Here is a 16,944-nt window from a genome sequence, read left to right as displayed (position 1 = left end):
TTTCAGAATATCAGATGAGCATGCTAATAGCATTACAGTCGTTAAATTTCATGGAATTCCTATGTGCGTTTGCAAAGTTAAGGGTATTTTTTGAATTCTACTAATACAGAATAATCAGAAAAAGTGTCCGTTCACTGCGGTTATTGTAGTTTTCACGCGTTTAAGACCTGTTAATTTTTTGTACGTTGTTGTCAATAATACAGAATTAGATAATCCAAGCAAAAATCTACAATTTGTATGTAAATTTTTCGAATTATTCAGCGGAAATCGAAATGAGTGCAAAAGGCAAAGATATAAAAGTGCGATACGTCATCCAGACTTTCGAAAACACGGGAGTCATTACTTCAAAGCCTCAATCTGGACATCCGAGAATATTAACTTTTCGGGAAGCTACCTGGTGTACGTCGCCAAGTTTTTCTAAAAATATTTTGCAGAGCTATCGCCATCGGCAAATGAAAAAAATTAGTCACTGAGAAATTCACTTATAACACTTTTGGCAGTCTGACTTTCTGTTTTAAACCATTTTTCATCAATGCTATTCAGTTTCTCTTTTTCTAGAACATACAAACTGTCACTCTCTGCCAACAAAGCTTGTTACACGAAATTTCCATATTGAATATTTTTCCTCATTAGAGAGGCAAATTTTTTTTTTCTTTTGCATTGTATTTCATTATTTAATTTTTTTCTATCAAATTGCTTGTTGTTTCACAAAAACCAATACCTTGTAAAACGCGTAAATGTATAGCAACACAATCCTAAATAATTATTGAAAGCGTCGTTTCACTTGAATTTGTGAACATGAAGTATTCTCAGAAATGTATAGCACAAAATTCAAAATAATTTTTGAAAGCGTTAGCGTCGTTTCACCAGAGAAATTAGAAGAATGAGAAGGTGCAGGTGCGACAGCGAACATTTGTAAAATTTTATAGGGGAGTTCACCTCACACGCAGGAGAAACAAATAACATTTCTCGCTTTTATAACAGCGGTGAATCTGTACACATACGAGCTCTTAACATAACCACACTGCGAATATTGAAGAAAATATAATATGTATGCCAAACTGGGAATATTGATATGTCATTTGAAATATAAGTATTCCCTTTTATTGAACTATTATTTATGATTTTTTAAATTATTTTATGTTAATTCATTTTTACTTTATTATGAGATATATATCAAAATACTTTTAAATTATTACTAATGAAGTATTTTGATACATTTCTTAAAATAATTCATGTACTTGACACCATTATGGAGTCATAAAAGTACAGAATTGTGTTTTGCCGTCGGCATTTACATATTATGTGTACATGTAAAGAAATAAGAAAGAAACATATTTGTAAATTTGTCTATAAACAACAAATGTATGTAGATATGTACACTCATTTCTTCATGTGAAATCTCCGTTAACACGATCAACCAATGATCGAAGCTAACGTTTTTTGCTTTCATGTCAAAGAATCAATGTGCTGGCTGACGCGATGACAAAGCGTCACAACATTGTGTTGTTGGTAGAAAATCCGAGATGTGCCGAAAAATTAACGAACGCTCGTCGATTGTCATCGCTTTCCTTGCCGCTCTAATAGTTTTGCCCACAAATCATTGTAAGTATGTATGTTTATATATGAACATGCATACATATTGACGAAGATTTTTGTGAGACACGGAAAAATATTTTAAAATTGTAAAATATATAAAATTGTAAAATATTTTTAATCGGCAAAAGCTTTGTTGCCACTTTCGTCACTTTTTTCTGTGTTTTGTATGCATGCAGGGTTGTCACTTTTCCCTTCTAGAGGGAACATCAGAAAGTTGTTCAATTTATTGATAATCATGCATATGTGAAGTGGCATTTGTGTTTTTTGTTTCCTCATTCATTTCATTTCATTTTTCTCTTTATGTTGGGAGATACGTATTTTGCCAGAGAACGTTGTTATAAATTCTCATTTCTGTTAAATAACAGCAAATACTACAGGAAATGGTGAACTCCCTGATTTCAATTTTTCAGCTCTGTTAGCCATCCAATCGAGCATCATACAAAATTCAATTTGCACTTTTTCGTCCATTTACGTTCTCTGTTTAATATTTCTTGCCTAATAACAAACCGCAAGTATATATTATACCAGGGGTACCGGTATGAACGATCCTTCATTTTTTTCTGTTTGGTTGGCATGGCATCTGTCAAACATATTCAATAGCCTTCCAGACATTGAACAAACAACATCATATTTTTTCATTGTGTTGAAAATATCAAATTTTGTGCCGGAAAGTGATGATTTGCGGAAAGCATTAATTTTTTGTTTCCATTTGAAAAAAAGCGTTGTAGAGTCGCATCGAAGCTTGTCGAGGCGTATGGAGAAGCCACATGCAAAAGATGGTTTCATCGGTTCAGCGATAATGATTTTGTTATGAGGAGAAATGAAGAACGTGGAAGACCACCAAAAAGCAATTTTGGATGAAGATGATACTTTGAGTCAAAAGCATACAGCAAAAGCATTAACATGGCTGTCATAAATGTTGCACAACATACAATTTCAGACCGTTTGAAAGCTATGGGAATGATCTAAAAGTGTGGACAATGGGTGCCACATGAATTAAATGAAAAAAATATGGAAAACCGAAAAAACAGTTGTGAAAATTAGCTTCAAAGACACGAAGAAAGAAAATCAGTTTTGCATCGAATTGTCATTGGCAATGGAAAATGGATTTGTATTAAGAATCCTAAACGGAGGTTTTAAGACCTGGTGAAGTTATAAATACTATTCTTTACAGACAACAAATGATCAATATCAACCATTGATCAAAAACCACCAGAATGGGCTAGAAGACGCACAAAGTAATTTTATTACTCGACTATGCACCTGCACACAAAGCAAAATCGGTTCAGAATACAATCAAAGTACTTGGTTGGGAGCTGCTACCTCATCATTGGCACCTTCCGATTACTTTTTGTTTTTATTAATGGGTGGCATGGTATCCACAAGGATACCACCAAAAATGTGGTCAAAATGTGTAAAAAGCAGTGGTCAATATAAATAACCAATTACTAAATTAATTTTGATTTCACTCACCGCTAGTAAAATCGATGCTAAAAAGCAGCGTACGGGATCCTTCGTTAGTCCCTTTTATATCTATTGTGATGTCTTCATGGTGTGGTTATGTGGATGTGAATTGATGTGGTGAATTTGCTTTCCTATTCAAAATTAGTATTTAATTTTCACAAAAAACGATAATTTCATACCTGTGATAAACGTCAATTGTTGCGCCCGGTTCAGGGAGATCACATGAAGTAGTAACACCAGAAAATATTTCAAAAATTGTTTAACTGCATGGGGTGGCCATAAAATGAAATTGAATGAGTTAGTTAACATCATTGGCATCTAAAAAGATTCAGCTTCTGATACGACCAATACATTTATGAAATTACGCTATGAACTAGTTCCTCTCCCACCGAAGTCGTCTGAGTTTGCTCTCATGAACTATTTTCACATTCCCAAAATTAAAAAAAATGGATCGCTGGAAAAATATTTCACTCCAATTTGAAAGGCTTTGAAGCTTCATACGTTTCAACATCGTCGCATACTGCTGTGGTGTGCTCTCACGGTTGAGCAAACGTGACATCCATTGTGCCGACAGCTTTCTCATATTTTGAGATGCCTCAGCTATCTTGCGTACGCTCAATCGGCAGTGTTACAATACGTGATCGTGGACTTGCGACCACTGTGAAACAGTCTTCGGCGAACTAGAACAGTCAGCATATTCAGCATCTAAATGCTCTTTGATTTCACTGCATCCTTCGTATTGCGTTTAAATGGTTGCGCTTGTTATCCGGAGGCGTGTTTATTTAGTGAGTTATCGCACTTTTAGTATTGTAGTATACAATATAACCGTTATTATATGGGGAGCGGGCGGAGTTATCATTCGATTTCCTTATTTTCCCACTGTAGGAAGACGTTCCGAACAAATTTGTTCTGAGCAAATTCGGTTGATATAGCTTAAGCGGTTTGTGAGATAAGTACATTAAACTTATTAGTGGCGGAGTCACGCCTACTTTTTAAAACTTTAGCTTCTCGTCATTTGTATCTTAATTTATGGCTTAGTTATGGCATTTTATACATTTCTCACATCTTAACGGAATTTTGTGGGAATGCAATGTTTCTATTCCGCACATCTGCAATACCTCTCCTAACTTGAACTTTAATATATGAGTAAAAACACGTCAAATGGACCCCCCATTTTCCACTTGATCATCGAATTTGAATGTGAGTATTTTTTTCATAAAGTAGTCATCATCTTAACGGAATTTTGTGGGAATGCAATGTTTCTATTCCGCATATCTGCAATACCTCTCCTAACTTGAACTTTAATATATGAGTAAAAACACGTCAAGTGGACCCCCCATTTTCCACTTGATCATCGAATTTGAATGTGAGTATTTTTTTCATAAAGTAGTCATCATGAGCAAGTAATCCCCCGCTCAGTGTTTTTAAATTTTAATTTTAACAATTTTTTTTTAATTGAATATTTTTACTACTTTTAGTTAAAAAATTAATAACTAGAAAACTATTGGTGATTTTTTAATGAAATTTTCAGGAGTTGTAGTTCAAAACTTTTACTTTGAAAAAATATTTATGAATTTAAATAATTTTTTTTTTCAAATTGTTAATTAACTTTTAAGTTAAGAAATGAAAATTTTACTGACTTCTCCCTCAAAAAATTAAAAATTTTTTTTTTAGTATTTTGCAATAAACATTAAAGTAACGAAATCCGCAAAAAAATTTGACTGAGCGCTGCCGGTATAGCGCTGCAGGTATAGCGGTTCGGCAACGCAACACTTAGAGTGTGTTGCATATTTCATTTGTATGTTGGGATGATGGTCTCACATTTTGCTATACCTGCAGCGCTATACCGGCAGCGCTCAGTCAAATTTTTTTGCGGATTTCGTTAATTTTAATTTTTTGAGGGAAAAGTCATTAAAATTTTCTTTTCTTAACTTAAAAGTTAATTAACAATTTGAAAAAAAAAAAAATATTTAAATTCATACATATTTTTTCAAAGTAAAAGTTTTGAACTATAACTCCTGAAAATTTCATTAAAAAATCACCAATAGTTTTCTAGTTATTAATTTTTTAACTAAAAGTAGTAAAAATTTTCAATTAAAAAAAGTTGTTAAAATTAAAATTTAAAAACTGAGCGGGGGATTTCTTGCTCATGATGACTACTTTATGAAAAAATACTCAAAGTGCAGACACTGGACCTGAATGGAATTGAAAATTTATGGGGAAATGTTGAACGAGTTGTAGCAACAGCAAATCCATCAAGTAAAACACAACTTTGGCTAATGTTCAGAAAGGCATAGGCTCACATCTCTATGAAGCGTTGTAAGCATCGAAAACATTTAATACAAGGTACAATTCAAAAGTTCCAGGACTTTTTAAACAATGCGGCTTCTAGTGACGCCATTTGTCTGAAATTGTTATCCCTCAATTGTTTATTCTTCAGTGTTGTCGTATATAATTTATATAACAGCTGAGATATCGCGCTACATGTGGCATTACATTTGTAGTGTCGGTCGGAAAATGAGCATCGAACAAAGAGCCAACATTAGGTTTTGTTTTAAACTTGGTAAAACTTTTACCAAAACTCATCAAATGATGAACAAGTTTATGGCGATGATTGTCTATCCCGTAGCCGTATTCACGAGTGGTTTAAACGTTTTCAAGAGGGACGGGAGGACTTGGAAGACGACGAACGATCGGGCCGGCCAAAAGATGTTGTGAACGAAAAAAACACGAAAATTGTGCGTGAATTCATAAAAAAGAGCCGAAATCATCGCTTAAATATTATTTATGGAATCGGAATTATCAATACCCGCAGCATCGATTTATCGCATTTGTACCGCACACTTTGAAACAACACGAAAAAGACCTCAGAATTCAACATTCATTTTGACCAAAAATCGCATTCATATCATCAACCATTCACCCTATTCGCCTGATATAGCACCCTGCGATTTTTATTTGTTTGGAAAACTACATTTGGCCATGAAAGGAAACCGCTATGCAGATGTTGATGCCATCCTCAACGCTATACGGACAAATGACCTAAAAAAGTCATTCGATAACCTTCTTGAATGTGCAAAACGTTGTTTTCAGGCGGAAGGAGGCTATTTTGAAGGCGACCAATAAATTTTTCAAAAAGAAACAAATAATATTCGTTTTTTTAATAAAAATCCTGAAACTTTTGAATTGCACCTTGTATTTGAAATTTGAATTGTTGACTGGATTATTTTTCTGTATTTCTTTCACCAAAATAGGAACTTTTATTTTCGGGAACAGACAAATTTTTAAAATTAAAATAAATCTTTTTACTAAAAAGTACATACTATACATATATAAAACTGTGTATATACGTATAAATATTTGAATTAGATTTTTTTTGTTTTATAGTTGGAACCCAACAGCACTACTGTTTTCATTCAAACGTTTTCTCTGGAGTAAACTCCAGTAAAATTTAGTACACTGTGTCCAGTTATATCCAACTTAAAATATAGGATAGTTTATATAAGAATTATGTTAAAAGTAAAACAATAAATCACTATACTGCAGTTATCATAATTAAATTTGTATTAATTATCTTTTCAGTCGCAAACGGTGGATATGCTTCAGACTATCATTAAAATTTCACCGTTACCTGGAGTTACAGCGAACTCTTTCTGTGAAATCTTCATTCTCAGAGATTTATCAATTGCACTGTCTTCTTGTATTTATCAATCTTTATGTGACTCGGAAAGTTTTGTTGTTCATCGTAACTCAACATTAAATGGATTTCAAAGCCCTGGTATTGAAAACATTGCCAAATTGAATTCACTTTTCGAATGTTCACATTTAATTGGCAATAGCAATGCATATAATAAGAGAAGAAAGTACTCCTGCGATGAATCCACAAATGTTTGTACTTCTCCGGCGAAGTGGCCAGGCGTTACAAATTTAAGAGCATTGTTAGCACGAGAGAAAGATGAAGACATTCCAAAATTAAACGTTTTACTGCTTGAGTCATTTATTGCTACCTTTATGTCGCTCTTAATATACTCCATGGCCACTTGTGACTGTCGGTTGCTATATAGACTTGTTGGCCAAAAATTTTCGACAGAAACTTGGTCGACCATATTCGGAGGCGGAATGAAGAAGTTATTGAGAAAAGCAACTTTACGTAACGAGACTACGACTTTAAATCAATCGCAATCTAACGGTTCTGAGGATAGAACCGATGAAAGTGGTGTTTGGAACACAGTCACTTCCATCACCAAACAACGTGTTAAACTCAACATGAAACTACTTGGTACATTCAACCACAGTAGTACTTCAACAAATATGAAAGAAGATAAGCCAACTTATCGCGAACAATTTGTCCCTCCAGAAATGTCTATGTTGTCATATTTTCTTTTGAAAGCTGTCAATATTAATGGTAAGCATTTTTATACATTGATTTTTTAACTTCGGTTGTAATGGAGTTAAATTTTGAGTTAATTTGATTGCGACGTACCTTGTCTGATGTTGGGATAGCTTTTGTTTTGTTGTAGAGCTTACTACCACATCAATTTTATTGTTTTTTTATTTTTTGAATTAGGCAATTGAATAAAATTTGGTAAATAAATTATTATTATTAAAATTTAGGTGGAATATGGAGTATCAATTTCAAAACAATATAATTAATACAATATAATTAAATTACCATTTCCTTACTTAACCAAACAAAATGTCCAAATATATATTTGTATATTGTTTTAAAATTGTGTTAGTTAAATATAAGAAACAAATTTAATAATTAAAAATATCTTGGAGACTTTGAGCAAATATCTAAAAAATTAGTAGAATACTTTTTTTTTAATTTTAGTAAGGATGTAAAATTTTTACTTACCACAAAAATCATTTCACACAGATGCAACAAATATAAATTGTAGAACTTTCTTTTACCATTTTTATATTCAAATTCAGGAAGCTAATCGTTTTGGGATTAGGAATTGAAATCGATAAAAAAAATTTAGAATATGTCTTTAGTTCCGATATTATTGGTTGGATGTTCGAATCAAAATTTTTATTGGTTTTCGGTGTCATGGAGACAAATTTGTGCGATTTGAAAGAATTTTAATGTAAATAACTCACTTTATTTTATAGATATGTGCTTGATTAATTGAAATAGGCGAAAACATACACATGTGAAAAATGCTACTGATGAATTCGTTTTGGTAGGAGTTAAGTTAAATCCTTAATGGTGCAGGCATTTGTCGGATTCATATGAACTTGTCTTGTAAAATCTTCCGCTTGTTCTTACTTCCTCCAATAATCAAACTACAATGGCTGCACAAATTTGATCCATATTTCTTTGCTTTTCATGAATGCTTAAAATGATTTAAATTAAACGGCTATGTTCTTAAAGACGAAAATACAATTAAATTCCGGACACCGTTGAAACTCACAATTGATTTGCATTTCTCTCTGTCTTGGTTTCCGCAATAACCGGGATTGATTTGAAGATGTAAACTTAATTGTTTTTAGTGATTTTTGCTTACAAGTACTCCAATTTACTGATGTTACTTAAGTGTTTCTTCACATTCAAAAACATATATTATACAAAAAAAAATTATAACCAACTTTTTCGCATAACCTAAGCTTCACGTTTTGAAATTAGTTGCGGAGATACTTTTTAACTGGTGTTATATTAATTGCCAAAAAAATTTTCCACGATATCTGTCAGTGGAACGAGTGTTTTAAAACTTAATATTTAAGCTCGGATAATTGAGTATTATGAATAAATAAAATAAATAAAAATTTTATATTGCAGTGCAATTTTATAATAATTTGTATTATTAGTTACAATATACATATACATATATGGTATAATACATTTTGTTTTATTTATTTTAAGATGAAGACGACTACGATACTGATGATCCTATTGAAAGTGATAATGAAGATGAAGATGATGATGATCCTACGGAAATGAATAACTCTAAAATGAATTATCGGCAACCAAAGTGCAATACCGAACATCTAAATCCTTCATCATATTCTTGGAGTATTTTACGATTAGCGGTTCTTCAGCTGGTTTCTTCTAAAATTCAAGAATTTGTAAATGTAGCGGGTATAGAAATCCAAGGTATGCATACACGTAAAAAGAACCAAAGATTTCTTGAGACTCTCCAAATTTCTGTGTGGTATTCGGCAGTTCATGTTCTCAAACTCTGACTACAAACTGTAGTCCAATAGATTCTAATGTGGACCTGCAGACGTCCAATCATCTGCAACTATTAAACCAGCAATATTACTTTTAAGCCGCTGTTAAGTGGTCGAAGTCCCTTATCTCTAATATATTTCTTTTCGTTTCTCTGGTTGACTTTTTCCATTAAATTTTGCCACTTTGGTTGAGTTTATATCACATACAGTGAAATGCATTCACTTATGCTGTACACTGTACATATATCTCATTTGAGTTAATTAGATTGATTTTGATATAAATATCTGAGACATGAACAAATATACTAATGCAACTAATATAATTTAAGTTAATAATATACCACTAATGAATGTAATCTTTTCCGGCTTTAATCGAACAATAAATGCTGAATTATTTCGAAATATTTTTTGATCTAACATTTGCCAGCATCTTAGGCATTTCCCTGGCGTTGATTCATGAAATTGCGAGAGTATAAAATGTTCGTTTATACTCGAACACATTGTTTATTTTTTTTATTATTGACCAAACATCTTGTACATATGTATATGTATGTAGCAGATATATTCTGAACTTAATTCACTTTAAAACTTTTCAAATATATTTTTTTTTATTAGATTTACCAGTTTTGAGTCCTCTATCACATGAACTTTTGCGAACTCTTAGACGATGGCAAGATTTTGCGATAAATCTATTGATAACCAAAGGACCGCCACCTGAAGACTTTATACCAGGTAATTACTTTCCTAACGGTTGAATTGTTACTAAGCTATGGCGTTACATTTTTATTTGTTATAAATTCCTATTGAGCAGTTACATTTTTACATAGGTAATTTTTAATTGTTACAGCACGATGTTTCATATAATACCTCAATTAAAGTCAAAACATTTTTAAATAGATTCTGTAAATTTTTTTCAAGATATCTTTCTTGAATGTATTTATTGACCTGCCAATTACAATTATCACATGTAGAGTAGAGAGAAATGTGTCGATGAGAGTATTGTCACGTTTATACGAGGGCTGCTATATATATTTCTGGCCTAATAATGAAAATACGAATATTTATCAACGAAAATGGTTTTTTTTTCGGTCGATTGCTGTTTTGTTTCGGGCTCATACGCATAGATCCATGATTCGTCACCTGTGACGATCTTATCAACGTCTTTTGAAGCACCGCGATCGTATTTTTTCAGCATTTCTTTACACCAATCCCCACGAGCCGTTTTTTGAGCGATCGGGATCCAAAGAGAACTTTTTTACGGCCAGGTGTTCATGCAATATCGAATGTATGCTGGTGGGAGAAATGCATAGGCATGCCTCTATCTGAAGGTATGTTACATGACGGTCTTGCATTATCAGTTCACGTACGGCATCGATGTTTTCTGGCACAACGGCTGCTTTTGGACGACCTTCACGGAATTCGTCTTTGAGCGAGCGTCGGCCACGATTGAATTCGTTGTACCAGTTTTTCACAGTGCTATAGGATGGTGCTTCATAGCCATAAAAGATTTAAGTTCATCGATGCACTCTTGTCGTGATAATCCACGTCGAAAGTTGTGAAAAATGATCGCACGAAAATGTTCACGAGTTAATTCCATTTTTTGGCCGAGATGAATTTTTTAATTCCCTGTAAATAAAACAATTCACGATTAAATTACAAAACGTTCTGAGTGATGTTATGCTAAAAAATGTCAAACTTTCCAATGGAAATGTCAGATTGCACCAACACTTAGTGTTGCCTAGGCCAGCCAGCTATATAGAAGCCCTCGTATGAATACAAGCTGCATAGTACAACTTATTAAAATATAACAAATATTTTTGTGGACTAAGAGCAGGGAATAGGAGTGCCTAATGCCTACATGGCTCCGAAGGAAACCTCGGAGACCCTATAAAATATTATATTTACATATGTAAATGATATGCACGACGAGCTGAGTTTATTTAGTCATGTCCGTCTCTCTGTCTGTATATATACAAACTAGTCCCTTAGTTTTCCAGCTATTCTCGCCAAGAAGCTGCTCATTTGTCGGAACGGCCGATATCGGACCACTATAGCATATAGCTGCCATACAAACTGAACAATCGGAATCAAGTGCTTGTATAGAAAAGTCTTTCATTTGACAAGGTATCTTCACAAAATTTGGCATGTATTATTATTTAAGGCATTAATCTAATCTCCGATGAAGTTGTATAGATCGGATGGCTATAGCATATAGCTGCCATATTAAATGAACAATCGGAAACAAGTACTTGTATGGAAAACTTTTTTATTTGACGAGGTATCTTCACGAAATTTGGCATAAGTTATTTTCTAAGGCAACAATGTATACTCCGAAGAAATTATTCAGATCGGATGACTATAGCGTATAGCTGCGATACAAACTGAACGATCGGAATCGAGCGCTTGTATAAAAAAGTGTTTTATTTGACGAGGTATCTTCACGAAATTCGGCATGGTTTACTTATGGCATTAATCAAATCGCCGAAGAAATTGAATAGATCATATTAAGTGAACGATCGGAGTAAAGTGCTTGCATGGAAAATTATTTTATTTGACGAAATTTTTTAGATATCGTATATATCATATAGTTGCCATACAAACTGAACGATCGGAATCAAGTTCTGGCAAGGAGCCTCTGGTATTATAGCTTCGGTGCAACCGAAGTTAACGTTTTTCCTTGTTTTATAATATATTATTTAATTCTCGATTAACACTCTTAAGGTAATATTTCAATACCAACCTCTTTCTTAAGGATACACCTATTGTATACTTTTAAAATAAAATTTTTTTTTATTTTCTTGCATATTTCGATACTTTACACCTTTAATCATACCGTACTAAAACTTTAAATTAATATTTCAAATAGGTCTATTAGTTTAGCACTGCAGCAGGAAACCAAAGATTGTTTTTCTTTGGTTGGGTCAAATTGTTGAGAGTTGCTTCTGTAAGGCGTTATGTTATTGAGGGGTATGCAGAGTCTCCAGCAACCCATTCCTGTCTGTAAAGTATTTTGGCTGATATTTGTTTGGTGCACAATTGTTAAACATTTTTGCATCGTGTAGCCAACGACAACATCGCCAACTTTGAGCTTGTGGTCCCAAACCATTTGAGCTTTAATTGCATATATAATATATGATATCGGGAAAAAAACGTTTAATGATTTTTATTGTCGATTCGGAGAATTTTATTTGAGTGCCATCCACGTAACCTACACAAAATGGTACTTCGTTGAACGTTTCTCTAATTCAGAGTGCTCAGTGTGATCTGGTCAATAATATATATAAATGAAGTTGTTTTAAAAATGCCTTGAATACTTTGCGAATAATATTGGTCAACGTTCTCCCGTCACCAATCCCAAAAGTTGGCGCAATTTCTCGTATCGATGCACTTTCTCCAAAGGAACCCAATCTATATAGAACGACAGCTGGCTGTATATCAATTGGGAATTGCTTACCATCATCATGCTTTCAGGGACAATAAGTAAGCAAATTGAGTTCGGCATACTCGAAGAATTTGATGGGACCGATTATCATCCATTTTGGTTAAAATATCGTCGCACCACCGAATTTACTTTGCAACAATATTTTCTACACCTCTACGACAGTTTTGTGAAATGAGTAACTCATCATATAGCTCGTCAATGGTATTCTCTACCAAATCTACATCCTCACTGAATACGTCTTGAAAGAATTTGAAAGTTAGTTCCATGGTCCTCTGTATATCATTCAATAGTAATAAATTTGATCTCCACAGAATTTTCAATTAAAATACTGACAATTTCTGATTTTCCGCTTTCTCGAAGCATTTTTACTATTTAATAAAATTTAATCAGCAGTTTTGGAACAAAATTTACCACACTACTGAAATAGAGCAAAAAGTATGTTCACAGTTAAATGTTTTAACGAATTATCAACTAACGAATTACTAGACAACATGTTGTTCGATCTGAATACACCTATTGTAAACTTTGTTCCCATAATTAATTAGTGGTTCAAATTTGCGCCATCGCATCTTGTATTCTCATGTACAGTAAGACCCCGCTTAACGCGTAGGATACGTTTCATCAAAGTAGAGCGTAATGCGAAACAGCGCTAAACGATACTACTTTAACTTGTAAATAATGGGGTTAGGGAAAGATGACTCTATTAAATTTAACAATTATGTTAAAAAAATAATAAAAAAACGAACAAGTATTTCTTACAAAAATTAAAAAAATATAAACCAATATATTTTATATAAATTTGCGTTCTGTTAATAGTTGTTGATAAGTGGATAAAGCATCTAACATATCCCGTTTTCCTTTGGACTCCTGTCAAAATTTGGATAATTTTAAAATTTGGTCCATAATTTCATTTTTGATGGTCAAACTCCTTTTTACCAACGCCATCGAAAATTTATTTGCTCTTCTTCGAAAGTACTACTATCAATATTTTTGTTTTCTTCACCAGAGTGTTTTCGCTCTTATTTAAATCTGGCCAAATGTTCATCCACAACCCTTTCAAAGATCTTTTTGTTATCTCACTCCAACAAAGGTTTTCACAGTATTCATGATAAGTTTTTCCAAAATTCTCTTATTGCTTGCTTCTTGCTTCGTCTATTTTTTCAAACATCTGCTTTAATGTTAGCCGCAAGTAGTATGCCTTAAAATTGGAAATACCGTCTTGGTCCATTGTCTGTGTGTATTCAGATGAACAATTTCAAGGAATCTCCGAGTTGAAATAAACTCGCTAAACCGAAACAGCGTTAATTTCGCGTTCTGTGTTCCGCAGACACTAATAGAATATGTGTCACTAACGCCAAAATGGGCTAAATCTTCCTTCAAATAAAATTAAAAAAAATTATTTGCTTTTAAAATAACATTTTTTTGCGTTCATTCAAATAAAAAGTTATATATCTAATTTTTAATCCCAAATTTTTTAATTAAAAAATTCGCAACCCTCTTACATAGTATCTTTATGTATTGTACTATATAATACATACCTCCAATACCTTCAATGTTAATTTTATATATGCTGTATATCTTATATCTAGTTACGATAATAAGATTCATAGCATTACTTATATATTAAATTTTGAAATATTTCTAATTTTTATGAACTTTATATTACATATAATATATATTATTTGGTTTTCACCATTTCTGTCTTTTATTTATAGGTTGTTTTGTTGAAAGCAGCGGACAAGGGCCAGCTATACACAGATATCGTTCCCTCTTGAACAAAGATAATACGCCGTTCCTCGTTAATTCATCTACTGGGCCTATTCGAAGATTGTGGAATTACTTAGTAAGGCAGGAACAAGCACAGGAAGTTTTTATAAAAGCAGTATTTGGAAAGAAACTAGATTATCGAACGATGACTCGAGATAATGTCGATTTTAAATTAGAATCAGGTAACCGTTTTTCTTTTTTTTTTTAATAATTATGATTGAATGGTTACAAATTTTACTTTTTGGAGAAATAATGAATGCAAACGACGATTTTCTTATGAACAACATATATCGATCTTTAAGCAAATTTCGATTATATTTTGTAGGATTAGTGAATGAAAGTGACGACTCCGAGCATATTAGAATAATCCATAAGGACCATGAAGCTTTATTATCATTTTGTTTAAACAACAATTCTTCTGGGATGATTTCCTTAGCAAGCCCCAGGGAAATTCAAGAATTAGACATTACGATGTTATTAGAATCTCCAAATTGGTACGAAGACGAATGTGATTATGACGTGTTATCTAAGGAGGCAGAACCGTTGTCAACTACTGGATTTTTGGTTATTCAAACTCAGGAACAGTGAGTATATACTCATAGTTAAATACAATGCAATTTTATGATTGGGGAGCACTCACGGTGATAATTAAGCGATAATAAGTAGTATACTTATATATTATATAAACGCATAATTTTTAGTTCAATCATAGCTAAATAATTTTGGTTAGCTAATGGCTATTTTTTCTATGTCGGTTTAATATTTAAACGTATTAATTGAGAATATTCCTTCTATCTATCTATTTTGCATCAGTAAATAACAAAATTCATTTAAATAGCCTTATTTTCATGTTTATAATCTGCCGCGATCATGATTAAATTATATAAGGTTGTGTCGTTGTCATAAAAAACAACAAAAGTGTTTTCATTAATTTCAAGAGGACTTGAAAAAACATAAAAAGGTTTATTTGATGCACGCCCTTTAGTAACACAACATTATATAATTGGATCATGATTTTGGATAAAGTTAACAGTTGCATTTTTTCGAAACAATATAAAGATATTTATTTATATATATTTATATACCTATATTTAATCTTAATATCCTTAGGAACCAACATAATTCTGCAATAAACTCCGAATCATCGGTTAATTTCCCGTCCGCTTCACAATCAGGCCGAGGTACCTCATTGGTGAGTCTTTTAATATTACTAAATTCTAATGTGCCAGTTAACGGAGAGTTTTGGCAGAACAACAGGGAGGGGTGTGAGATTAGTTGGCTTAAATGGCTAACCTGCAATATTTTATTCTTTGCGTACAACAACTAGTCACAGGATGAGAGCGTACGTGAGCTTTATATAGAAATGATTTCCCGTGATGTCTTATGGAGCCTGTGTAGCCCATCATTTATTTATTAATGTTTGTAGAAAGTGGAAAGGTCTATAAAAGGGTCAATATATACGTGAAAGAGTTTAGAACAATCCAATATTGACGATATTATATAGATGGAGAATATATTCGAAAAGTATGAATTTTAAAGGAAATCCTTTTTTCAGATATTGCGTCATAAAATTGAAAATGTAAAACGCATGAGTTCCCATCCATTACTTCCTCTGTATCTTACCGGAGGTCAAGATGGTTCAGTTCAAATATGGGAATGGGGTCATCAACAACCAGTTTGTACACCGCGACAATCAGGTACTTTTGCAAAAGTGACTCGTTGTAGATTTTCTGAGCAAGGAAATAAATTTGCAATTGGAGATGGAGATGGAAATTTGAGTTTATGGCAAGCTGGTACTGCAACGCAAAACAATCGACCATTTTTCGTAAGTAATAGTATTTATACGTATATCAATTGAAAACTAACTTAATTCTTTTGACAAGTCAAACAAAACTTTATCGATTCTTAATGCGTTTAACGGGATGTAGGTTATATCTGAACGACATTGATCGTTATATCTGAACGACATAATCTTTAAAAATGAGACAGTATAAAATGAATCACCAGAACTTAGCCTTTCCTTTCTTGTTTAATATAAAATTTTGTCAAAACCGAGAAATATTTAACTGTCTTTGAGGCACAAAATTGCGAAAATATAAAATATGGCCAATGTTATAGTAATTTGGACTAGTATAATATTGTGCGATTCGACAAAGCGCTTTGTTAAAGATTCTCAACCTTACAGCGTGGCCGTCAATAGGACAATGATCTGTTAGAACTCTCACAACTAGGGAGCAGCTAGCCTTACTTGAGCCAAAAAGATCTTGCGACAGCGCAAAAACCGGTATTGTTGAATAATCGTCTGCCAGGTCTATGGTCCATTATAGGTGTTTTCCTTTGTCCACAAAAGAAGGAGAGTTTCCCTTACTAAAAAGGAACAGATTTTCGCTTACAATAAATTCGAAGAGTGACTCACCTATATGGCGTCAGAACCAATGATTACGCCGATTTCTATTCGCGACGCCTCAGCCAAGGTTTTCCTAAGCAATAACGGGAGT

At 33.0% G+C, this 16,944-nt stretch overlaps 1 protein-coding gene across 2 annotated transcripts in view; it reads left to right on the top strand.

Moving 5' to 3' along the window:
- Window positions 1-16,944, top strand: part of Rbcn-3A (rabconnectin-3 alpha) — a 101,674-nt gene that overhangs the window by 68,080 nt on the left and 16,650 nt on the right. For both annotated transcript variants that reach the window (XM_070109611.1, XM_070109610.1), the window contains 7 exons: window positions 6,646-7,468; window positions 8,930-9,160; window positions 9,853-9,969; window positions 14,395-14,628; window positions 14,772-15,030; window positions 15,557-15,638; window positions 16,002-16,271. In XM_070109611.1, coding sequence (XP_069965712.1) covers window positions 6,646-7,468; window positions 8,930-9,160; window positions 9,853-9,969; window positions 14,395-14,628; window positions 14,772-15,030; window positions 15,557-15,638; window positions 16,002-16,271 — 2,016 coding nt within the window. The remainder of the gene's footprint in view (window positions 1-6,645; window positions 7,469-8,929; window positions 9,161-9,852; window positions 9,970-14,394; window positions 14,629-14,771; window positions 15,031-15,556; window positions 15,639-16,001; window positions 16,272-16,944) is intronic.

The sequence above is a fragment of the Bactrocera oleae genome, chromosome 5, assembly GCF_042242935.1.
Source record: "Bactrocera oleae isolate idBacOlea1 chromosome 5, idBacOlea1, whole genome shotgun sequence".
NCBI classification, from domain to species: Eukaryota; Metazoa; Arthropoda; class Insecta; order Diptera; family Tephritidae; genus Bactrocera; species Bactrocera oleae.
Note: the sequence above shows the minus strand (reverse complement) of the source record. Positions and strands in the feature narration are given on the sequence as shown.